At 39.7% G+C, this 26,359-nt stretch overlaps 1 protein-coding gene across 1 annotated transcript in view; it reads right to left on the bottom strand.

Annotated features, from left to right (window-relative positions):
- Window positions 1-26,359, bottom strand: part of GCC2 (GRIP and coiled-coil domain containing 2) — a 44,649-nt gene that overhangs the window by 15,879 nt on the left and 2,411 nt on the right. The window contains exons 2-15 of the mRNA XM_070751079.1: window positions 24,620-24,679; window positions 22,633-22,717; window positions 22,288-22,355; window positions 19,424-19,528; window positions 15,450-17,930; window positions 13,257-13,317; window positions 7,571-7,671; window positions 5,684-5,782; window positions 5,032-5,151; window positions 3,518-3,682; window positions 3,333-3,437; window positions 2,273-2,435; window positions 1,282-1,382; window positions 1,106-1,183 (exon numbers count right to left, since the gene is read on the bottom strand). Coding sequence (XP_070607180.1) covers window positions 1,106-1,183; window positions 1,282-1,382; window positions 2,273-2,435; window positions 3,333-3,437; window positions 3,518-3,682; window positions 5,032-5,151; window positions 5,684-5,782; window positions 7,571-7,671; window positions 13,257-13,317; window positions 15,450-17,930; window positions 19,424-19,528; window positions 22,288-22,355; window positions 22,633-22,717; window positions 24,620-24,679 — 3,792 coding nt within the window. The remainder of the gene's footprint in view (window positions 1-1,105; window positions 1,184-1,281; window positions 1,383-2,272; window positions 2,436-3,332; window positions 3,438-3,517; window positions 3,683-5,031; window positions 5,152-5,683; window positions 5,783-7,570; window positions 7,672-13,256; window positions 13,318-15,449; window positions 17,931-19,423; window positions 19,529-22,287; window positions 22,356-22,632; window positions 22,718-24,619; window positions 24,680-26,359) is intronic.

Genomic DNA, 26,359 nt, shown 5'->3' with positions numbered 1-26,359 from the left:
GTGGCAACATGTTGCAAGCCGCCCTGAGTCTAAGGAGAAGGGCGGCATAAAAATCAAATAAATAAATAAATAAAATAAATAAAATAAAATGAGTTTAATTGAACAAAACTCAAGATTGGCAAAGTCATGAAGTGCTGCCTCCAAGTAAGTGAATCAAATTGACAGAGGAAATGACCAAGAGGTCACTCTTCCTATACAGCATAGGGAAAGTCCCAAAATGATGTCGATCTTGACATGTACATCACAAAGGGATGCAAAATTGGCAGCTGCTGCTCCATAAAATGGAGGCTATTCATAATGATGCATGTACAAAATGGTGTACAGTAGTCCCTCGCTATACCGCGCTTCACCTACTGCGGCTTCACTTCATCGCGGGGTTCTGAGGAAGTCGATAGGCAGATTTAAACAGCCCGCCGAACTCGATCGGCAGGTTTTTAAAACATATATATATATCTAAAATTGTAAATACTGTATTTAAATACTGTATCTAAAATAAATACTGTGTGGGAAGGGTTTATAAACACTTAAAACAATGAAAACTTACCAAACAATTACAATATAAATACTTAAATAAGTACTATCACTCGATAAATTCCCCATCGCGGATTTCACCTATCGCGGCCAGGTCTGGAACATAACACCAGCGATAGGTGAGGGACTATTGTACATGCATGCTTCTACATGCATGCAGCCCAGGATTCTATATGCAGGCAGCCCAGGATTCAAAATACGCAAAAACCTTGGAAAGGAATTCCTGTGTAATTCACGAACCACCTCATTCATCCAGGCCCAGTTCAGGGATCCTCTGTGAAAGGCCTACTGCTCCTTATATTTGGGGGAATTTATCTCTAGCAAACTGTGGGGAAATTGCCCTGGATATCTGAGTTTCAGTTCCCAGAATAAAAATAAATTTTATAGCCAGTACAATATCTGCAGTATTACTGGTGGTGAAATGAACATACAGTTCAAATTTATTCAATGAGTTGAAAGAGGAGTGAAATTATGATACACACATTCCAAGCAGACATTGGATGCAATATTGATATGAATACTCCTTTTTACTAGTCTGAAAGGGGATTTGGGGGGGGGGGGGAGAGGATCTTGCCTTATAATCTTCCAAATGTTGCTGACTGGCTTCTAGTTCTCCCTTGAGAGATGCTTGAAATCTTAAAAGTTCATTTTCCTGGAATAAAAAAATATTCATAATAATACCATGAAAACATTATATACTGTTGTCAGAAGGGAGTAAAGCCAAATTCATAGTGGAAAACACAAACTTACTGCTTGCTTTGAGTCTGCCAACTCTTTTTTTGTTTTTACCAGTAATTGCTTGAGCTTGCCATTCTTTTCCTCATAGTCCTGTACAGAGTTCTGTAAGGATTCTAAGGAACAAAGTAATCCTTGTTATTGACTTGTTTAGAAAAACAGCTGAAATTTAATGAAACATGATTTTCCTACTTAGGACTTTATGCAAATTCTACTTATAATAAAGTTTACCTTTTATTGAAAAAATATTTTCTTGTACTTTTTTTATCCCAGCGACCAGTTAGGTCCCACAGAGTTGGCCTTCTCCGGGTCCCGTCAACTAAACAATGCCGTTTGGCGGGACCCAGGGGAAGAGCCTTCTCTGTGGCGGCCCCGACCCTCTGGAACCAACTCCTCCCAGATATCAGAGTTGCCCTCACCCTCCTTTCCTTTCGTAAGCTCCTTAAAACTCACCTCTGTCATCAGGCATGGGGGAACTGAGATATTCCCTTCGCCCTAGGCTTATAAAATTTATGCATGGTATGTCTGTATGTATGATTGGTTTCTTAAATTGGGTTTTTTTAAACATTACTTTTAATATTAGATTTGTTCATATTGTCTTTTTACTGTTGTTAGCCGCCCCGAGTCTACGGAGAGGGGTGGCATACAAATCTAATAAATAAATAAATAAATAAATAAATAAAGTTTACAACAGCAGGTCACATCATTGGATAAAAGTTTGCCAAAAATATATATGTATATTTAATGATCTGTTTTAACTCTTAACAACATGCTTGTTAGAGCTTGTTTAATAAGCATTTAACTGATTAGACAATATTAACCATTGCAACAAAATTAATTCTGGGAACATATATTCCTGTCTGTTAACAGGTTACTGAGTTGCACTGTATTAAAATATGCCAGTTTTATAGCACATTACTTTGAATCAGAATTCAAAGCTTTCTTGAACTGATATTTATCCTTCTATAAGCAGAAAGGGAAGCTTAAATTTTAAAAAGCTGCTTACTGATTTCTTCCAGTAGAACCTCCTTCTTCTGTTTTTGTATTGTAATTTCTTGCTCGAGAGTTTCAATTCTGCTACTTTTGTCGGCAATGTTTTGATTAAGTTCTTTTACAAGACGTTCATAATCAGCTATTTCCATATCCATCAATGTACTATTATGAGCATCCTGTATATTAAAACATTCAGCATCATGTGATTTTAATGTTATTCCTTGTCTAGAAGTCATTAGCTATTTCTCTCATATCCTAAATTAACATGCTATTATTCAAATAAAAGTTAGGATTCTGAAACCAAACAATGTCAATAGATTTAGAGAGATGAGAAGGAAAATTTTACATAAATGGTACTTTACGCCAGTAAAACTAGCACACTTCCAGAGGAAAGGAAAAGGAAATTGCTGGCATGGTTGCCAAATAAAAGGAGTTTTTATGCATATGCTCTGGGAATGCGTTGAAGTTCAAAAATTTTGGAAGGAAGTTCAGAATGAAATTAACAATATGCTAAACATTAATTGGATAATCACCAAAGAATTAGCAACACTAGTTAAATATGGGGAATTACAAGAATTTAAAGAAATCAAAACAGCAGCTTTGGAAAGCGCTCAAGCAGTAGTGGTATTAGGGTGGAAGGATAGCAATAAATGGACAATCCAGAATTGGTACTGGTATATGGTGGACCACATCCACTTCGAAATTATGGAAATAAGATTAAATAACTTTGATGAAAATAAATTGGAGAAGCTGATGGCACGATGGAATAAGATGAAAAATTATATCTTAAGTAGAGTTTATGACGACAATGTGAAAAATAAATTCCAATCACTTTTTGTATGTAAAGAAATGTAAACCGGAGCCAAGGAAGAAATTGAAATTTATTGTAAATAATTTAACCCCCTAAATGGTGGAGGGGTTTATTGGTGTTGGGCATTTTTACTTTAAGAATTTTGTTTGTTTGTTGTAATAAAAATTTAATAAAAATATTAAAAAAAAACCAAAAAACAATGTCAATAGATGACTAGATAACTAGAAGTATGACAAAGAAAATAAGCAAACCACTCATCTACCTTCTTTGCCAGTTCTAGCTCTTCCAAAACCTTCTGAAGATGCTTTTTTTCTTTCTGCAGTAATGTTTGAAATTCTTCCGCTTCTCTGGCAGAATTAGCATGGTCCTGCAACAATAGTTTGTGCTCTAAATTCAAATAATTGAAGTAATTGTTTTATTTTCTGCTTTTATGATTGCACCGTTTACCTTTATTTTTTGTTCTTTTAGAAGCTTTTCAGCTTCAAGTTCCTTCTCAACTTTTGCTTTGGCTTTCTGGATTTCTAGCAGTTGGGTTTCCAGCAGCTTGACATTAGTCTGAAGAGTCTCAACACGAGTCAAGAGGTCTTCATTTGCAGAATGCCAATGTTCTTGCTAAAATAAGGAAGTAATACAATTATGATGGCAAACTGTTCTTCCATTCTGTACATGGGAGCTTTTAACAAGCTATCATTTAAATATTTGCACTGCCTGAAGCAAGAGGTAAGTTTCTTATTAATTTCCTATCAAGAGCAGAGAAAGCATAAAATCAACATTGTATACATCATGTTGTGGTTAGCTCTGGCCCAGCTTCTGCCCCAAGGACTGTGGATGTGGGGGAGACATCCACATGCCGCAGGCCTGTTGTGCTCCCAGTGGAATCTGCTGATGAAGGCTCCTCTGACCAAGAAGACATGAGTGACAGGGAGGAGGAGAGTGGGGCAGACAGCTCAGGAGATCAATTATCTAGCTCCTCCTTGGATTCGGAACAAGAGTTAATGATACAGCCATGCATGCGGAGAGCGATGCATAGGCAGCAACAACTGAGAGATTTTTATCAAAGAAAATGAGGCCACCTGTGGTTGGGTGGGGCTGTGGTAATTAGTGAGACTGCTATAAATAGCAGCCTGTGGGTTTGGCTATTGTGGAAGATTATCTGATCATTGTGTTTCGTGCCTGTCTTACTGACTTTGACCTTTGTTTACTGATTTTTCCCCCGCTTTGAAACTAAGCCAGAGCAAAGTGTGTTTCACTTTGTGAAAGAAGAAGGACTGTGAATTGCCTCACAGCTGCAAGCTAAGTATATCAGAACTGATAAGGGACTTGTGCAAATTACCAGTTTGTTTGGAGACGAGTGCTCTTTGCTATACAAAAAGAGAGCTTAGTCTATATGGATTTTCAGTATAAAGAACATTGTTTTGAATTTTCAAACGTGTGTGTGTGTCTGACATTTGTATCTGTGAATTTTCAGGAGGATTCTACCAGAGAGCCCGACAGAACAACATCAGAGCAAAAAGTGTGTAAAGACCCTGGTCCCTTCCTTTCTCTTTCTCCCTGCTTTCCTGTTATTCTGTCAAAAAGACTGCCTGCCCGGGAAAGATGAAAAGTATTAAATATATTATTGGCAGAATGGAAAATTATCTTTAAAAACAAAAATGAGAACAGTCAAAAGCAGCACTTTAATAAGCTTTCCTCAGACATTTGGCTACTCACTACTGACAATACACAGCAGAACTAAAATATCAGAAGACTATTGTCAAAGGTTGTTCTTACATTGCAGCCTTAAAACAGCAGTCTGTTTTCCCAATTCCTCTCTCCATTCCTTCCTTTTTCGTTTTACCCTTTGCTTTGCAAATGCTAATAGCAATTTTTTAATGACATATGTAAATATGTAACGAGTCTACGGAGAGGGGCGGCATACAAATCCAATAAATAAATTAAATAAATAAATACTAAAAAGATACCTGCTGAACTGAATTCTCCAACTGTTTGGTCAGGTCATCAATCTGATGTTCAAAATTACGAGCTCGAGTCTTTTGAAAATCCAGTAGTTCTACTTGCTTGTCATATTCTAATAGAAGATTCTTGGAAAGCACATGTAATTTAAAACATTGTTGAAACAGATATCGGTCCACAGGACATTACACATGTACAAGGGAGATGCATCTTTTTCTTCACCCCTTCACCATGTTAGACAAATTGACTTTTTACCCCCATGGAAATAAGTCTACATTTTATTTTCTGTAATCTTGTGTGAAAACCATATTGCTGGAACGTTAGCAGGCTTCACAGAAAAACACCAGCTTCAGCATCATATATATTGCTACAAATGCCTCCGATTGTATACTTTCCTCTTTGGCATTGCTTCAGAATGGAAGACTGAGTGATCGTTGCTCAATGACTTCTGGGTTCAGAAAAAGTAGGAAGAAATAGCATTTGGGGGGGGAGCTCTATGTATTTTTCCCTAATCAATGGATGCTTGGTATGTGATTGTATCACACCAGGACAGCTTTTTGGTGAGGCTTTTAATATGTTCTCAAAATTCTACTTGCACACACTGGACCAAAACAGCTGCCTCTTCCTGAAATACACCCGGCAAAGATGAAGATGCTTTACCTTATAGCTCTCAGCTCCCTGAATGATGTCTGCCATCGAAGAAGAGAGTTGCTCTTTTTCTGATTTTATTAATTCCCGCTCTTCTCTAAGCGACTGTACCTACAGGCAGAAAAAAATGTTTATCATGGTGGGAAAGATGATCTTTACTAAACAGAAGGATGCATTTTTCATTGATCTGCCTTTTCTTTTAAATATCCCCCAGACTTCTGCAGTCTTTCAAAGACTCTCCAATTCTACAGGAGCATTTTCACAGCTTAGAGAAAACCCAACATACAAGAATGTTCTATTCAATGAATATATTTTGTAACTTGTTGCTTGTATCCTAAGATTTTTTTTAAATCCTAAGATTATCCTAAGATTTTTTTATCCTAAGATTGACCCCTATGACAATAATTAAGTGTTGTACCACATGTTTCTTGACAAATCTATATTTTCTTTTATGTACACCGAGAGCATATGCGCCAAGACAAATTCCTTGTGTGTCCAATCACACTTGGCCAATAAAGAATTCTATTCTATTTTATATTTGGCCCATTAAATACTGACTCTCACTCATAGTTTTAAAATTATAACCAATAGAATTGCTAACAAGCCTCCAAAGTAATATCTATAACTAAGTGTGGGTATTCATTCCGAAATCTTGTGTGAAAATGTTCGTTTTCGGATTCTGGCTGCACATAATGTATATGGTTTTGATATGGGGTTCCTAATGGGCCATTTGTTTAATATATGAACCAGGTACCTGTTTCTCACACTCTTACACAAACAACAATTAAATAATGTGAGCCAAAGTCTTTTACCTCTATCACTCCGCAAATGCAGATATATCTATTATATGCTATAGAATGGAACCTCCCGTATCCAACCATTGTACCAAACTATTTGAATCTCGCCTGTATAAGTATGTCCCTAAGATGTTTTGGCAGTTGTAACTTTAAATAGTTTGTATGATTAAGTTTGTATGCTTAAGTAGAAGTTCCTGTGATTAAACTTGATATCTAAATGTGTTATATCAATAATACAATTTGGTCTTTGACTATAATAAAGATTTGATTTTGATTGAAACAAATATTTGAAATAAAAAGAAAGTAATTAATTATTTTAGAAATTCTAAAATTGTCTTTAAGATGTACTGATGAAGCCAGAATAAAGAACTGATAAAATATATTCCCAACAAATTCTACTGAATATGCAGACTACTGTTACTTTGTGCTCACTGCAAAATCCTTGTGTGCCCAATCACACTTGGCCAATAAAAATTCTATTCTATTCTATCAGCTGAAAATTTGCCATGAAATCCAATGCACACATGTATGTAAATTAAGAAACAGAAGTTATTTAGTGATCAAAGCAACTAAAAACGACAAGATCAACATTTATCCTTTAAAAACAATGAAATAAGATAAAAGCAGACCTTATAGAAACATAGAAGTCTGACGGCAGAAAAAGACCCCATGGTCCATCTAGTCTGCCCTTATACTATTTTCTGTATTTTATCTTAGGATGGATATATGTTTATCCCAGGCATGTTTAAATTCAGTTACTGTGGATTTATCTACCACGTCTGCTGGAAGTTTGTTCCAAGGATCTACTACTCTTTCAGTAAAATAATATTTTCTCATGTTGCTTTTGATCTTATGGTGCTAAGATGACATTTGTTTGTTTATTTGATTTACTGAGTTTCTATACCGCCCATCTCAACAAATTGCTTTGGGTGACTCACAATTCAGAAAATATATTAGAATTAAAATCATTAACATAATTTTAACATATTGAAATTACTGTACATTACCAATGTATTTGCAATGCAAATGTTAATTTGTAATGTAATGTAATTACCAACACTTCAACTGAATCAAAGGGTATAGGTTTCTTTTGACAACTTACCTCTTTTCTGCTAGAATCTAGTTCTTTCCTCAATTTCATAGCGATAGCTTTGATTTTATTTATTTTTTCTTCCTTCTCTTTCAGCTGTTGTTCCAAATTTACTAAAGCAAACCAAATTAATATTTTAAAATGTAAAATCAAAAATCTTCCTATAGTTAACAACGGTATTTAAAAATATTCATTTCATTACTTGTGTCACCACTTAAATTGTATGCTGTAATGACCATTTCAATGGACTTCAGTATGAAATGGTCTAAGGTTTGACAATTAATTAGCAGCACCATTTCAACAACAAATAATGTATATCTAATATATTACATTTGGTAGAATTTTGCTGTCATCAAATTGAAATAAATTAAGTGTTCATTTGCTATTTCACCTCAAATCTCTCTTAAATGCCAAACTACAAAATTCTTCTATTTTTTTTAAAGAAAAATGTAATGTTCACTATTTGCCTGAAAGTCTGTTATTTGCATGAACTTTGTCAAATAATCATACAGTGATACCTCGTCTTACAAACGTCTCATCATACAAACTTTTTGAGATACAAACCCGGGGTTTAAGATTTTTTTGCCTCTTCTTACAAACTATTTTCACCTTACAAACCCATCGCTGCCCCTGGGATGCCCCGCCTCCGGACTTCCGTTGCCAGCAAAGCGCCCGTTTTTGCACTGCTGGGATTCCCTTGAGGCTCCCCTCCATGGGAAACCCCACCTCCGGACTTCCGTGTTTTTGTGATGCTGCAGGGGAATCCCAGCAGTGCAAATCAGGAGCTTCGCTGGCAACGGAAGTCTGGAGGTGGGCTTTCCCAGTGAGGGGAGCCTCAGTGAAATCGCAGCATTGCAAAAACACAGAGGTCCGGAGGTGGGGTTTTGAGGACTTTGGTGTTTTTGCAATACTGCGATTTCACTGATGTGCCAGCGAAGCGGTCGTTTTTGCGATGCTGGGATACCCCTGCTGGGATTCCCCGGCAGCATCGCAAAAACACAGAAGTCCGGAGGTGGGCTTTCCCATGGAGGGGAGCCTCAGGGAAATCCCAGCAGCACAAAAACGGGCACTTCGGCTGGCAAAAGGGGTGAATTTTGGGCTTGCACACATTAATCACTTTTCCATTGATTCCTATGGGAAACAGTGTTTCGTCTTACAAACCTTTCTTTCACCTTAAGAACCTCGTCCCGGAACCAATTAAGTTTGTAAGACAAGGTATCACTGTATTTGCTTTCAAGAGCATTATACTAAAACTATCATCAGAAGCCTGTAATTGAAGGCAGATGCAAAGTTTCTTGCTCTACAGAGACTGGCAGGGTATTATTGTATTTTTCGGACTACAAAACATACCTAGCTTTAGAGGAAAACAAGAAAAAAAATATTCTGAACCAAATGGTGTAGTAATAGATTTAATAAAATATAGCAGAATAATATTTCAACCAAGTAAAGTCAACAATGGTATTAAGAACTATCATCACTGTCATAAACAAATGAGGAGAGACTTTAAGGTTCAAGCATTCTTCTAATTTTCTGGAAACCCCAAGAACTCATCAACAGTGTCAGAATATAGGAATCTCAATTGCTCACAATCACTGATATCACTTTCTACGCTATCTTCATATATGATACCATATTCCGTTCTAAGGTATTGCTAATGCTATTTTCTGAATGACAGTGACAGTCCTTCACTGAGTGCCATGATGTTTTAACCCATTCACAAACTTGAGTGATAGTGGGCCTCCTCATTAGTCCAGGAGGTTTCAGATCATGATTACCAGCAGCCATCCATTTGTTCCACTCCCCTGACATATAGACTTTAAATGGTTTGTTGACAGAAACGTCAAGAGGTTGCAACTGGCTGGTAAGACCCCCCCAGGTATTACAGCTAGATCAATCTTCACTTCTTTAAATCTCTTTTTTGTGCTCTAAACTGGTTAAACACTAATAAAGCAGGTTTTATCAAAAGCCCTCCAGGACGCTTGGACCACTTTTTCAACAACCCATACTCTTATTCCATTTTTGTCCGTCCATCCTTTCTCATGAACATGCACAACAACTCCTTGTGGAATCATTTCTTTTGGAAAGATCAACCACGTAGGCTGGGAAGGGCACATTTGCGCCGTAGCGGCAGCAGGGCAGCCTCACACAACTGCTTGACAAACTTATGCAGGACAGTGTTCTGCCGGCGTGTTTCAACCGCCCGTAATTACAGGGTAATTAGTCCAGGAAGACACACACCACACGATAAAAGGAAAACCCAAAAGTTTTTATAAATAGAAAAACAGAAACAGCTTCCTTTTTAAATGTCAAAGGGATTTTCTGGTAATTGAAAATGTAAAACACAAGGCACAGGTTAAATGCAATCCAATTGCTCACCCAATAACTGGGAAATTGAGTCCAATTCCAAAGTCCAGAGAGTCCACACACAATCTTGAACAGCACAAAAACCACAATCTTGACGAAACAATGAATCAGATAAACTGCCATAAAACACCAAGCTGCACTTTTATCTGTAGCACTAATTACAGCAGCCCCACCCAACCACAGGTGGCCTCATTTTCTCTTGTAATAATCCTTCAGTTGTTGTCTCCTCTGTATCACTCTACACATGCGTGGATGTGTGATTAATTCTTGTTCAGAATCCAGGGATGATACAGATGATTGATCTCCTCCTGGGCTGTCTGCCAAACTCCCCTCTTCCCTGTCACTCACGCTTCCTTGGTCAGAGGAGGCTTCGTCGGCAGATTCCATCGGGAGCAAAACAGGCCTGCGGCATGTGGATGTTTCCCCCACATCCACCTGCACATTCCTTGGGGCAGGAGCTGGGCCAGAGCTAACCACAACAGACAGGTAGATGAAAAGCGTGCCCAGGCCAGCCAGTGGTGGGATCAGCCGGTTGTCTGAACGGCACACAACCTTAACAACCAATTTGGCCGAACTAGCTAAATCTCACCTCTGCATTGCTGTCTCAGCCAGGAAATGATGGAGCTTTTGCAGCCGATTGGCGGTTGGATTGGTCTGCTAGAATACTGCCAACCAGCGGTTCCAGACAGCGGGGATCGTTGCTGCCTTTTGCCGTCCCAACTTGCTCCCCCCTGGTGTGGCAAACCCCCAGGCTGATGCAATGTTGGATATATAAGATGCACTGAAATTTTCACCCACTTTTTATACTCTGAAAAATACAGTACTCCTTATAACAAACTCTAGAGCAGTGTTTTTCAACCGGTGTGCCGCGAGACATGGTCAGGTGTGCCGTGAAGCTCAGCTTCCGAGACCAGAAGCTGAGGTTTATTCTTCACGCCCAGCCGGAGCTTTCCTGGCGGGGGCGGCAACAAATGTCCTTTGGGGCCCGGCGGGAAGGCACTGGCAGCGGGAACGGGAGGCTGTCAGCTGCAGCGGCCCTGGGCAGTCGCCGGGGGATAGCGGCAGCAAGCAAGAGCTCCAGGGTGGAGGCACCGGCAGCGCCCTGCCCAGCTGGAGCTTCCCAGCGGAGGCAGCAACAAGTGTCCTTTCGGGCCCGATGGGCGCACAATGGCAGCGGGAACGGGAGGCTGTCGGCTGCAGCGACCCCGGGCAGTTGCCGGGAGGATGGCGGCGGCGAGCAAGAGCTCCAGGGCGGAGCCACTGGCAGCACCCCGCCCAGCTGGAGCTTTCCTGGCGGGGGCGGCAACAATTGTCCTTTGGGGCCCGACAGAAGGGCAATGGCAGCGGGAACGGGAGGCTGCCGGCTGCAGCGGCCCTGGGCAGTCGCCGGGGGATGGCGGCGGCGAGAGGGAGCTCCAAGGTGGAGGCACCGACAGTGGTGGACGTGCTGCTGGACACCGTACATGCTGGTGCTGCGGGGCTGGCACTGGCTCGCTGGCTGGGCCGGAGGTGCTAGCCCCGCAGCGCCAGCATGTACGGCGTCCAGCAGCATGTCCAACCGCCACTGTCGGTGCTTCCACCTTGGAGCTCCCTCTCGCCGGGCCCCAAAGGACAAGCAGCACGTCCAGCTGCCACCGTCAGGGCTCCCGCTTGCACAGAGAGAGAGAGAGAGCAAGAGAGACAGAGAGAGAGAGAGAAAGCAAGCAAGAGAGAGAGCAAGAGAGGGGGGAAGAAGAGAGAAAGACATAGAGGGAGGGAAGGAGGGAGAGAGAAAGAGAGGAAGGAAGGAAGAAAGAGAGAAAGTGGGATGGAGAGGGAAAGAAAGGAAGGAAGAGAGAGAAAGAGAGAGGGAGAGAGAAATAGAGAGAAAGGGAGGAAGAGAGATTTTTTTTGTCCAAACCTTTTTTTAGCCCCCCTTCCCCCTGCTCAATGTTCCCCAGGATTTTGAAAATATGAAAAATATGCCACAGCTCAAAAAAGGTTGGGAAACACTGCTCTAGAGCAGTGTTTCCCAACCTTTTTTGAGCCGCGGCACAGTATTCACATTTTAAAAATCCTGGGGAACATTGAGGGGGGGGGGGGGCTAAAAAAAAGTTTGGACAAAAAAATCTCTCTCTTCCTCCCTTTCGCTCTATTTCTCTCTCTCTCCTTCTTTCTCTCTCTCCCTTCCTTCCTCTTTCTTTCCCCCTCTCTCTCCATCTCTTTGTTTCTCCCTTCCTTCCTCTCTTTTTTGCCCTCCTTCTCTCTCCCTCCTTCCCTCCCTCTATGTCTTTCCCTCACCCTCCTTCCCCCCTCTTTCTCCCTCTCTCTCTTGCTATCTTTCTCTCTCTTTCTCTCCCCCCTCTCTCCCTCTTTCCCTCTCTTGCTATCTCTTTCTCTCCCCCGCTCTCCCTCTCTCTTTCTCTCTCTCCCTCTCTTGCTATCTCTTTCTCTCTCTTTCTCTCCCCCCCTCTCTCTCTTTCTCTCTCCCTCTCTTGCTATCTCTTTCTCTCTCCCTCTCTTGCTATCTCTTTCTCTCCCCCCTCTCTCCCTCTCTCTCTCTTTCTCTCTCTCCCTCACTTGCTATCTCTTTCTCTCCCTCTCTCTCCCTCTATTGCTATGTCTTTCTCTCCCCCCTCTCTCCCTCTCTCTTTCTCTCAGCAGCCGCATTGGGCAGTAGCCGTGGGGCGGCGGCAAGGTCGTCAGCTGTGAGGCGGAGCTCCAGAACTGAGGCACAGACGGCGGCGGCTAGACGTGTTGCTAGACGCCGTACATGCTGGCGTTGCGCTGGGCATGGACGTGGGGCTGGAGCCTCCGTCCCGGCCCAGACAGCAGGCAAGTGCCAGCCACGCAATTCTAGCATGTCCAGCCGCCGCCGTCCGTGCCTTTGTTCCGGAGCTCCGCCTCACAGCTGACCACTCTGCCGCTGCCCCACGGCTATTACCCACTGTGGCTGCGGCTTCCGCCGCCATCACCCTCCCACTGCGCGCCGCCCTTCCGCTGCCGCTACCCTCCCACCAGGCCCCAAAGCTCACCTGCTGCCGCCGCCAGGGAGGCTCCAGCCGGGCGGGGCGCTGCAGTTGCCGGAAAACTTGGAAGGTGCTAAGAAGGAAGCTCAGCTTCCGTTCTCACAACTTTTTGCTCTTTGCAAAAAGTTTCGAGACCAGAAGCTGAGCTGTTTTCTTTGCGGCACACCTGACCATGTCTCGCGGCACACCAGTGTGCCGCGGCACACCGTTTGGGAAACACTGCTCTAGAGAACCATTTAATGATTTCTGTACAAACTCTTTCAAACAGTCAAAAAGAAAAAAGAAAAAGATTTTAAAAGAAAGCAAACGAAATGTATACAAATTACCTATTTTCTCTGTGTCTGATGATTGTTGATCGCGATCAGCTGAAGACTTCTCCAGAGACTCCTGCATTATAAACAAAAATAAGATGGACATTTCAGAAGATGATTGCTATTGTTTGGTGAGGGAAACAAGTTCTAGAGACTGAATATCCCATCATAATCTAAACATAAAATGGTCAAACTGGTCAATTTTTTTTGTTTTTATATTATAAAAAACCTCAGCAGGCTGATTCACAGGTAGTCCTCAACTTACAGCAGTTTGTTTAGTGACTGTTTAAAGGCACAGAAAAGTGACCTGTGACCATTTTTCGCACTTACAATCCACTTATCTTTGGTACCAGCGTGCATCATAATGTTTCACGTGCACACACTTGCTCCGTTCGCATGTGACCCTTTGTTCAATTTCACTTCTGTGCATGCTCAGAAGGTAGTTTCAGGCTTAAACACAGCTGAGGAGTTGCTCAGCTGTGCTTCGGATGAAGAAATAAAGGTCGGTAGGGCAGGTGGGAGGGCTTTTTTCACAGCAGAGTGTGACGAGGAACCATACAATGAAAAAAATGACAAAAAATTCCCCCAAAAAGATGGTGGTGCACATGGACTGGCACAGACAGAACTGGACCCGTGACGCCAAAATTACATCACCAGTGGGTCACTAACGGTTCGGGTGATCTGATCTGAATTGGAAGGAATCCAACCCTGGTTACAACCATTGCAACACCCCCATGGACATGCAATCAAAATTTTCTATGCTAAACCCTATTGTTGCATTTCTCCAAATAGCGCTACCTTTCTACCTTCCATGTCGAACCATATCTTTGCATTTCTCCACATACACCCTCCAGCGCTATGTTACTTCTGCCTTGCATGCTAAACCATATCTTTGCATTTCTCCACCACCACTCCAGCGCTACCTTACTTCTGCCTTCCATGCCAAACCATATCTTTGTATTTCTCCAGCCCCCCAGCACTACCGTTCTCCTACCTTCTGTGCTGAACCATATCTTTGCATTTCTCCACCCCCCTCAGCACTCCTAGCTTTCTCTTGCCTTCCGTGCTGTCCGGAAGTGAAATTGAACAAAGGGTCATATTATTATTATTATTATTATTATTATTATTATTATTATTATTATTATTAATTAGATTTGTATGCCGCCTTTCTCCGTAGACTCGGGGCGGCTCACAACAATAACAAAGACAATGTAAGAACAAATCTAATAATTTAAAAAACACTAAAACCCCCATTATTAAAAGCAAGCATACACACAAACATACCATGTATAAACTGTAAAGGCCCGGGGGAGATGTCTCAGTTCCCCTATGCCTGACGGCAGAGATGGGTCTTAAGAACTTTACAAAAGGCAAGGAGGGTGGGGGCAGTTCTGATTTCCAGGGGAAGCTGGTTCCAGAGGGTCGGGGCTGCCACATATGCTAACAGAGCAAGTGTGTGCGCGCGAAACATTGTGATACGCGCCGGTACCAAAGATAAGTGGAACCCACCCTTGATTGTAAGTGCGAAAAATGGTCACAGGTCACTTTTCTGTGCCTTTAAACAGTCACTAAACAACCTTCTGTAAGTTGAGGACTACCTGTGAATCATCCTTTGTATTTCTTCCTCCTAGTGCGTCCTAGCTTTCATTATTATTATTATCATTATTATTATTATTATTATTATTATTATTAAGATTTGGGTGCCGCCCTTCTCTGAAGACTCCATTCCTGTCTTAGAGAGGCACCTGGGGAGGGTGGAACCTGCAGAGATTGGGGAAAGGCCTGCTTCCATGCACGCACAGCAGAGACCGAAGACCAGCTGGTTAATGGGAGGTGCACGCATGCACGGTGCAGATAGGTTGGGGCAATGACTGCCATGCCCACAGAGAGGGTTCTGCATGTCATCATGGCCTTGCATGCTATGCAAACTCAATTTTGATCAAAAGATCATTTTGAACTTGAAAATGTACATACACACACATATTTTGTGATTAAAATAATCTTGTTTGCTAAGATGAAAAGGAACCATTGAAAGTTCAAACAAAGTACATCTTTGTACTTATTCTCCTATAGACATAAGAAGCAGACAGAAATTTGTTTGCATATACTTTTCCAAAGCTTTCCAACTTAAGTCTTGGGTGTGTGTGTGTGTGTCTACAGATTATAATAATAGAAGTCTTAAGATTTCAATAATAATAAAAGCCTAACCTTTAGCAAAGAAAGTTCAGCTTGCAGGGTTTTCAGCTCAGCCTCCTTCTCCTCCAAAATTAAGGTTAGGTTTTTCTGTTCCTTTTCAGATTTTTCTTCCTGCTCTTTCATTTTGTTTTCTTGTTCTGCATATTGTTCAGAAATATTTTCAATGTGAACTAGAAGATCTTGGTTCTCCTTCCTGATTTTCTCACTGGTATGTTTCAACTCTTGAATGTCAAGCTGAAGTGCTTCTTTTTCTGAGAACGCTCCTTCCAATTCCTCCTTTAGGAGACGTTTTTCTTTTTCATAATCATCCAATAGAGATCTGAGCTCTGTGCAACGAGCTTCATTTTCTTCTTGGGCTCTCTGCAATTCCTGCCGCAGATGAACATTTTCATCTCTCTGAGAGATTAGAGCTTGTTCCCCTTGCTTCATTTCTGCCAAAAACTCATTTGCAGCCTGCAATGTGCCAACAATATCTTCTTCTTTTTTTTCATCTGGATATTTGGAGCCCATCTTTTCACGGAGACTTTGCAGCTGGCTAATGACAAGAGCTTTAAAGGCCTTTTCTTCCTCAAGGACTTTAATCAATTGGTTTTTTTCTTCCCAGGCCATATGTAGCTTCACTTCTAAGCTTTCTATTTTATCTTTGGATAGATTCCAGTCTCCTTTTTCAGATGACAAGCTGTCTAGCTCCTGCCTTGTTTGATCTTGTTCTTCCTTCAATTTGTTGTTCTCATTTTTAAGAGCTTCTATTTCAGATAACAGCCCTGTTCTATTTTGTTCAAAGCTTTCCATTTGCTGTTCAAATTTGATCAGCTTCTCCTGGTTTGCCTCTTTTTCTCCAGAAACGCTTTCCAATCTCTCCCCCAACTCTTCTGCCTGTTGCTTTAATAGATGGTTGCATATACCCAGAGCTTCAACTTCTTGCTGAAGCTCCATTATCGTCTCTTGTTGTGTTTTGCATTTTTCCTCCAGGTTCTCTATTTTCTCAGCCGAACCTTGCATTTTGTCATGGAAGCTACTATTCTGCGAGGAAAGTTCATTTTCTTTCTCTTCCATTTGTTTTAGGTCAGACTCCTTTTGCTCAAGACAACAAAGCAGTTGCTTCTTCTCTTCTTCAAGCGTTTCTATTTTATGCTTGAGCTCATCTACCTCTTCTTTTAGGGAGGAGAACTCTTCTACCTGTTGATGGAGAGAATTGGCCTCTTCTCGGAGGACATCCCTTTCATTGAAAGCAGCTCGAAGCTTTTTCTGCAATTCATCAACATCGGAAGCCTGCTGCTGCTTCATACATTCAAACTCCCGGCTTATCTTCCCAGCCGATTCTCCTAATTCAGTCTGCAAAGTTACCAGTGTTTCCCGCAAGTTCTCATAACTAGTAATGGCTTCTTCCTTCTCCTCTATATGCCTCTGACACTGTTCTTCAAGGTCCTGTATTTTAATAATAAGTGACTGGGCTTTTTTCTCTGCACTTGATGTTATAGCTTGATTCAGTTCACATATTTCTTTTTGGTGCGTTTCTACTAAACCCTCCATTTTGAGGCTATTCTCTTCTATGTGTTTTTCGTAAAGTTCTTTCGCTAACTGGAGCTCTGATTTCAGTTTTTCTATTACACAACAATGATCTTCTCGGGCAAGTTGCAGTTCATTTATTTTGAATTCCAACTCTTCCTTTTCATGAAAATAGTCGTCTTTTATGTGTTGTACTTCCAATTCCAGTTTCATTTTAACATTGTTCATATAAGTTAATTCATCTCTTAACATACTATGCTGAGATTCCAGTTCTTTGAAAGCTTTCTCTATATGCCCAGTCTTTTCTATTATTTCTGGTTCGGTTTCAGCATTTCTAGTCTCATTTTGATTTTCATCATCTTTAGTCAAGGTCTGCCTTATGCATTCCAATTCCTGTTCATATTTCTCTTTACAAGCATGCAATTCAACCTTCATTTCTTCCTCTTTTACCTTGTATTGCTCTACAAAGTCCAACTTTATCTTATCTACTTTATTTCGTTCCTCCTCACATAATTTAGCAGAGGTTTCAAGTTTTTGTAGTAGCTCTGATAGCTCATCTTGGTGGAAGGTCTTCATTTTGTCTAGCTCTTCACCTAACTTATCAATTCTGTCTTGATACTTTCTAGAATTACTTTCAATAGTATTTTCCAATTTGGTAATTTCCTCCTCTTTTGATGCATTGGAAAATTCTATCTGTTTCTTTAAATTCAAGATCTGCTCTTCATAAATGATCTTTGTCTGCTGGACTTCTTCTTGTAGTCTTCTAATTTCGTCATGGTCTTTAGCATGGAAGTGAAGCTGTTCTGTGAGCTGTTCTTGTTTTTTCAGTTCTGTATGCAGTTCCTTTTGCAATGTGGCTATAGTTTCATTACATTTGGACTGTGCAATTAATCCTTCATTTTTAAGGCTTTCAATTTCTTTCTGGTGAGAGGTATTCACTTGGGCAAACTTCTTCTGCCAGATTTCTTCCTTAGCCAGAGCATCCTAATTAAAAAAAAGTAAATGAAATATGTCATGAAGCATCATAAAAGCAATAGGTCTATTTTTACATGTGAAATCTGCAGAGGTATATTATTGATGTCTACGTTTATCTCAACTTAGAGCAGTGGTTTTTCTGGTAAGGGAAAAATGTACACTTCATCTAGCAAGACAGGATTTCTAAATACAATGGAATATACTATATGGTCCGTAAATAATATAAACTTAATTGACTTAGTCTCTTTCCAATTTATTCCATTTGTAAAACTGAATGTGAAATCTATATAGCAATAAGCTTTATGTCTAATGATAGACATAATATATGTAACAGAATTGAGTATCAGATTAGATCCTAAATTATTTTTGAAAGTATTTCATAGATTTTTTTCCCCCAGAGAGATCAGAGAACAGTAAAATGTTTAACGAAGTAGTAGAATAATGCAAATTTAGAATACATACTTAAAACTTCTATACATAGAAACATAGAAGACTGACGGCAGAAAAGGACCTCATGGTCCATCTAGTCTGCCCTTATACTATTTCCTGTATTTTATCTTACAATGGATGTATGTTTATCCCAGGCATGTTTAAATTCAGTTACTGTGGATTTACCAACCACATCTGTTGGAAGTTTGTTCCAAGGATCTACTACTCTTTCAGTAAAATAATATTTTCTCATGTTGCTTTTGATCTTTCCCCCAACTAACCTCAGATTGTGTCCCCTTGTTCTTGTGTTCACTTTCCTATTAAAAACACTTCCCTCCTGGACCTTATTTAACCCTTTGACATATTTAAATGTTTCGATCATGTCCCCCCTTTTCCTTCTGTCCTCCATACTATACAGATTGAGTTCATTAAGTCTTTCCTGATAAGTTTTATGCTTAAGACCTTCCACCATTCTTGTAGCCCGTCTTTGGACCCATTCAATTTTGTCAATATCTATAATTTTATAATATCTGAATGCCCCATCTGTAGACTATAACATTTTCAATCAATTAATTTTCATTCAATCAATATCTATCTGTGCATTAGTGTTTAGTTTTGATTTTCTCTGTCATTAAAGTATTTTTTCTCACACTTAAAATTTGCAAATCTTACAATGGCACACCGTTGATCCACATTTCATGACCGGAATACCCATCTGAAATAATGTAGTTTCCCAATCTTTGCAATGTTAAGACGTGGACTTCGACTCCCAGAATTCCCTGGCCATCAGGAGAATGGCTACCTGGGAATTCTGGGAGTTGAAGTCCACACATCCAAAGTTGTCAAGATTGAAAAAACAATATTCTATACACAGATTTTAATTAACATTACACTCTTGTTGGGTTCAATCACAGCATTTGCACTTCCCTGTTTACAAGAGAGAATTGGGCAGTGCATATTAACCGGAATTAGACGCCAGAAAACTTAAATAAAAGAGTTTCCTGGGACTCAGAGCTGTTTAATAAATTATATTCAATGTCAACAATTTCCTATCAAATCTTCTTATGCAATACCTCTGCTTCTTTCTGCTTTTTTACATTGTCTTTTTTCAGAGTTACACACTGCTCCTGGGCCTCTGCTTTTTCCAAAAGAACCGCATTCAGTTTCTCTGTAAGTGCCTAGTTTTGGAAAGAGAGAGAAAAGTTCTAATTACCTTTCAAAAGCAGATACCCATTTAACTTTATTAAAGCACACACATACACACACAGAGACATACAGTGGTACCTCTACCTAAGAACGCCTCTACTTACTTACTTACTTACTTACTTACTTACTTACTTACTTACTTAGAAACATAGAAGACTGACGGCAGAAAAAGACCACATGGTCCATCTAGTCTGCCCTTATACTATTTCCTGTATTTTATCTTACAATGGATATATGTTTATCCCAGGCATGTTTAAATTCAGTTACTGTGGATTTACCAACCACGTCTGCTGGAAGTTTGTTCCAAGGGTCTACTACTCTTTCAGTAAAATAATATTTTCTCATGTTGCTTTTGATCTTTCCCCCAACTAACCTCAGATTGTGTCCCCTTGTTCTTGTGTTCACTTTCCTATTAAAAACACTTCCCTCCTGAACCTTATTTAACCCTTTAACATATTTAAATGTTTCGATCATGTCCCCCCTTTTCCTTCTGTCCTCCAGACTATACAGATTGAGTTCATGAAGTCTTTCCTGATTATGCTTAAGACCATTCTTGTAGCCCGTCTTTGGACCCGTTCAATTTTGTCAATATCTTACTTACTTACTTAACTTATTTATTTATTTATTTATTTATTGGACTTATATGCTGCCCCTCTCCGTGGACTCGGGGCGGCTTACAACATTTTAATAAATAATACACTAAATAAAACATTCTTATGAACTTTTCTAGATAAAAACCGGCTGTTCAAGATTTTTTTGCCTCTTCTCAAGAACCATTTTCCACTTACAAACCCAAGCCTCCAAAACTGTAACCGGAAAAGGCAGGGAGAAGCCTCTGTGGAGCCTCTCTAGGAATCTCCTGGGAGGAAACAGGGCCGGAAAAGGCGGAGAGAAGCCTCTGTGAAGCCTCTCTAGGAATCTCCTGGGAGGAAACAGGGCCGGAAAAGGTGGAGAGAAGCCTCTGTGGGGCCTCTCTAGGAATCTCCTGGGAGGAAACAGGGCTGGAAAAGGTGGGGAGAAGTCTCTGTGGGGCCTCTCTAGGAATCTCCTGGAAGGAAACAGGGCTGGAAAAGGTGGGGAGAAGCCTCTGTGGGGCCTCTCTAGGAATCTCCTGGGAGGAAACAGAGCCTCCACCCTCCCTGTGGTTTCCCAAATTGCATGCATTATTTGCTTTTACATTGATTTCTATGGGAAAAATGGCTTCTTCTTACAAACATTTCTACTAAAGAACCTGGTCACAGAACAAATTAAGTTCGTAAGTAGAGGTACCACTGTATACACATGCACAGCATTTTCTCTAAATTCTCTTTTTTTCTTTGCCAGAGACAATACTAGAACTGCTCTTATCACCTGGAGTTATTGCTTGTTTTGGCCTAACAGAAGTTGGGCCAAACGTCTGGCCCAAGGGGGTTGGAAGGAAGTTATTCATCATGTGTTTTCTTTTGTGAAAGTTATTCAGAAATATTTGTTTCCATGTTAATTATAATGACATTTCAGTGAAATTCATCTGTAGACATTCTTCATAAATAAATGACATCTTAACCAGGGAAGGAAAATAACTGTGTTATTACCGTTGAAGTGAAAAAAATTAACAAAACCACAACTTATCAACATAACTTCTTAAAACCCACCTCTGCCGTCAGGCATGGGGGAACTGAGACATCTCCCCCAGGCCTATACAGTTTATACATGGTATGTTTGTGTGTATGTTTGTTTTTAATAATGGGGTTTTTAGTGTTTTTTAAATTATTAGATTTGTTTTTACATTGTCTTTATTATTGCTATGAGCTGCCCCGAGTCTACGGAGAGGGGGGGCATACAAATCTAATTAATTAATTAATTAATTAAATACGCCCTACAGCCAATTTTGGTTATAGAAGGTATTCATCATTAATCCCAAAATATAGAGTAAACTCTGTTCATCAATAAACATCAGGCCCACACTATCACAATAACTTAGAAGAGAGAAAAAGGGATGATAAAAGTACTTGTACATATTTTTATGGTTAGCCCTAATAGGAGACGATAGTTAGAAGGTTTCATTTGTGATTTTTCAATTAATGCAATTTTTAATCCTACCCAAGCCTTAAATTACAGGCCCTGTGAGCCAAGAAAACCATGGTTAATTAAACCATTTTTTAGTAAACCTTTTTCATTTTAGAGTTTGAATGCAAAATTGAACTGAGGTTAAAAGAAAATGGAAAACAGCTACAATGAGGGGTGGGGGAGAAAGATGACTATGAGCCTAATAGGTTTCTGCATGTAGCATTAAATTATAATTTAAAATAAATAAATAAATAAAAAAAGTCCAATTAATAAATAAATAATAAATAATATAGTATTTCATCCAAAAGTTGCCATTGTGTCTTAAAGAGGAAAACACCTTCTTATTAGTTGTATGGTGAGTAATTAAAGCAAACAATTCCTTTCATTATTTCAACTTTATTTTTTTAAAAATATATTTTATACCAGACATGAGGCTATCATAAATAGTATTTAATTCTAAGAAGCTAAAAAGCAATCCATATTAAGTGAAAATCAATTAAAGGTTATTCACAATTAATCAGCAGTCTGTATTTTATTTTATCTCTAGGTAAATGATGCAAAAAACATAAAGAGCAATGTCAGCTACATAAACCAAGCCATTATCATTTCCATAGGACCAAACAATGAATATATTGGGAATTAAACATTATTGCACCATATGGTATGCATTATTATGGATTCATACCTGAATAATATCATCAGTTCCTCCAGACACAGATGTTGTTTTGTGTTTCTCAACTCCCTTTTCTAATTCTAGAAAAAAATATTGAGTATAAATCAGTATCTTGTTATATTTGTATCTTATTTTTCCACAATCTCAAAATATAATTGATATAACCTGCAGAGTTCTGCATTATCAAAAGCAACATGTCTAAGTTAGACTGATGTGAACCAGGAAGCTTCACATTATAGATGCTAATGCAAATTATGGAAGGGGGGGTGGGATTCAGAGGAAGGATATGCTAAATTTCTCCAGAGTATCCTGCTATATGGCTTTTAAATGAAATAAAATAAGTTTCTATAAAAATACCTGCATATCTGGTTTTCACTTTCTGTAAAAGCATCATTTGCTTCTTTGCAAATTTGATAAGATCTTCTCTTGGTAATGTGTCCAGCTGCAAAATCCATAAATGCAAATTAAAATGGATGCATGTTCAAAATTCATTTAATCACAAATAACATGACATTTGGTTTGGCTCTTCAATCAATATATTACTGAAGATGGACTCATAAAAAAACATTGTAATGTATGATGCAATCTTTTTGGTTTAATATTGTAAAACACATTTAGTTCCAATGCAAAATGAGATCAACCGTCCAGAACAATAATACTTAAAGCACTTACGCCTTCCAAAATTACAATAGACCGGCATACTCCTCCACGATTTGTTTCAAAATATTACTTTGGCCAATTAAATAAAGCAAAAGAGCTTGAAGAGCTCCATAAATGTTGCTCTACAGGTACAGTGGAATAAAACCTTCAACTTCCAAGTCATTACTAGACTATAACAGATAACACTGAGGGGTACTAAAAGTTTCAGTAACAAAATTCCTAATCCAGAAAAGAAAGCCTGAGAAGGTAAGGGCGGAGGGATGCAGACTTGCTCACAGTTCAGAGCAGGAGCGAAGCATCCCTATACTGTACTTGCTTCATCTCTTGCTGGGTCTTGTGGGTGCTTTTTCCGGCCCTTTTTGATCCTATGTGCACCTTGATTATTAGGGGAGACACGTGACTTCCTCTCAGCCCTGAGATACAGTGGTACCTCTACTTATGAACTTAACCAGGTTCTTAAGTAGAAAAGTTTGTAAGAAGAAGCAATTTTTCCCCATAGGAATCAATGTAAACGCAAATAATGCGTGTGATTGGGGAAACCACAGGGAGGGAGGAGGTCCTGTTTCCTCCCAGGAGATTCCTAGAGAGGCCCTACAGAGGCTTCTCCTCACCTTTTCTGGCCCTGTTTCCTTCTAGGAAATTCCTAGAGAGGCCCCACAGAGGCTTCGCCTCACGTTTTCTGCCCGTTTCCTCCCAGGAGATTCCTAGAGAGGCCCCACAGAGGCTTCTCCTCACCTTTTCTGGCCCTCTTTCCTCCCAGGAGATTCCTAGAGAGACCCCACAGAGGCTTCTCCTCACCTTTTCTGGCCCTCTTTCCTCCCAGGAGATTCCTAGAGAGGCCCCATGGAGGCTTCTCCCCATGTTTTCTGGCCCTGTTTCCTCCTAGGAGATTCCTAGAGAGGCCCTACAGAGGCTTCTCCCTACCTACAGTTTCGAGGCTTGGGTTTGTAAGTGGAAAATGGTTCTTAAGAAGAGGCAAAAAAAATCTTGAACACCCGGTTCTTATCTAGAAGAGTTCGTAAGTAGAGGCGTTTGTAGGTAGAGGTACCGCTGTACTGGCCAGGCCGTTTCTCTCTGCTGTTGCTGCTGGTGCCTCTATGGCCTGACCATTGCTCTCGCAGCACCTTACACAGCAGTTAAATTCAGCACACTTCACAATGGAGTGTCCCCTCCTCTTCCTGGAACCCATTACAACATGGAGCATCTGCTGCAGATGGGTTGAACAAGTGTCTCAGGGTGGAGAGCAGGTTGTGCATCTCTCTGAGCAACCAAGGTGCATGCAGCACCAACAAAGGCCGAAGCACCCATGAGACTTAGAGAGCACAGAAGAATCAGAATAACAGAGGGGGGAGGGAGAGAGAGATGAGAGAGAGAGAGACAGAGAGAGATAAGAGAAAAGGACAGACAGAGATGCAAGAGACAGACAGACAGATGAGACACACAGAGAGAGAAAGAGAGAAGTGACAGACAGAAAGTGAGAAATGAGAGAGAGAAAGGGACAGAGGAAGAGAGATGTGTGAGTGGGGGAGGGCGAGAGCACTGGATTCATATTAGTGGTCTGCAACATTTAAAATTACGAATTTAGTGGTCCCTGAAGTCTGAAAGGTTGGTGACCCAGATGATCCTGATAGTGACTTCCAACTCTATGATTATAAAGGTATCATAAAAGTTTGTGGAAATATACCTTTGACTTCCCTGATGCGGCTGTAGGAGAAGCTGCCATTTCTTGTTCATTATCTTGCAGCTAAGTAGAAATAAAGTTTTATATTGAAAAAGTCATGTAATATCAGAGATACCCTCATCATAATTATCATAGACATACATATACATATCATAGACATACACTTATGCAAAAAAGCAATTTACAAAAAGAAATAGCATAATAATAATAATAATAATAATAATAATAAATAATTACATTATTAAACCAGTTAAAAGAATAATTAACATTTTAAAATTACCAAGGGATCTTAGCAATTCTGCATTATATTTTCCCCAAACTATTCAATGGTACTTATTACAAGTTATGTAATACTTTGGATTTGACTAGGAAGAGGTAAATACAGGATCTATTTGTTATTTATTAAATGAGCTGTCTTTTCTTTGCTCTTGTAAGATTTCTGCTTTAATGATAAAAGGGAAGAGGCATTGTGGGCCGGTCTAATACAATGATTTGGCATTAGATTAAAAACCAGGCAGCTAGAATTCGATTTTTACCTTAAAGCGGGAGATATAATCTAGTCAGTCTCTCAGTGGCAAAAACACTTAAAAATGTTGTCAAGAAAACTTTAGGGACTCCATGAGGTCATCAGGAGTTAACTTGAAGCACAGAATTATTTTTGTGGGAGAGATTAGACCTATCTGCGGATTTCCACAGCAGCCTTGTAATCTCAGAAAAAGACTTTTAAATGACACACAAGCATATGCTGCATTTATGCTCCAATATATTGCAAAGCACCTTTCCTACATCTTATCAAAAGCGCTGCAAAGCCCTACTGTACATAGTTTATCCCTGGAAGAAAAAACTGCAAACTGTATATACTGAAATTCGGTTAGGAAACCAATCACCTCCTACAATTTGATAAAAAGAAAAGTGTATTTGGATGTTGTATGAAACAAAAGTGTATTACAATACAAAACATTATATCTTTTTTTCTTCTGTTGTCTTAAATTATCTCAAGCTGGTTTCATAACCCACAATTTGAATAGACTATAATCAACAGTGTTGTCACGCCTAGATGATATGGCAAGTTAATTAAAAAAAATTGGGCAGGGGGATTTTAAACTTTTTTCCCCAAATATGACAAATTGTAATGGGGTACACTAAACTCATGCCTGTCATATGCCATGTTATACCATAGTGCCCACATAACTGGGTGATATTTGAACACCACGGCAATTCATTGTAAAATCTCTGAATGACTTTATATTAAGATTTAAACACTGAAAAATAAAAGTGAACCTTAAAGACTTCTACAGAATAAAACCATCAGTCTCTCAGCACCACCTTCTGGTAGAAAATCTGCAGCTCAAGACAAGAATGCTTATTAATAAACCAACATATTTCTGGAATGGATTGCTTGTAGGTATGGCAGGGAAAGTTTAATTCAACTTTCTCCCTATGGCATTTAGAATTATTTTTTCTTTTATTTTTTGTCAAATGATGAATACGCTTTTGTAGATCACTTAATCCCCCCCCCCCCCCCCAAAAAAAAATCGGGAGTTAACAGAACCAAATCTAAGGACATCTGATTTTTTAAAAATTGGTCTTGTTTCAATGCAATAAAGTGACACCCAAAAGCTTAAGAGCCTAAACGTATTGCAAAGACAGCCAACAAACTGTTGGAAGTAAAGGAAATTATATTCAGCATTCAGAGCACATTATAACATCTCAAACTTTTTTGGGGGTGGGTGGGTGTTGTTG

This window comes from Erythrolamprus reginae, chromosome 4 (assembly GCF_031021105.1).
Source record: "Erythrolamprus reginae isolate rEryReg1 chromosome 4, rEryReg1.hap1, whole genome shotgun sequence".
Taxonomy (NCBI): Eukaryota; Metazoa; Chordata; class Lepidosauria; order Squamata; family Dipsadidae; genus Erythrolamprus; species Erythrolamprus reginae.
The sequence above is the reverse complement of the archived record's forward strand: the minus strand, read 5'-3'. Positions and strand labels throughout refer to the sequence as shown.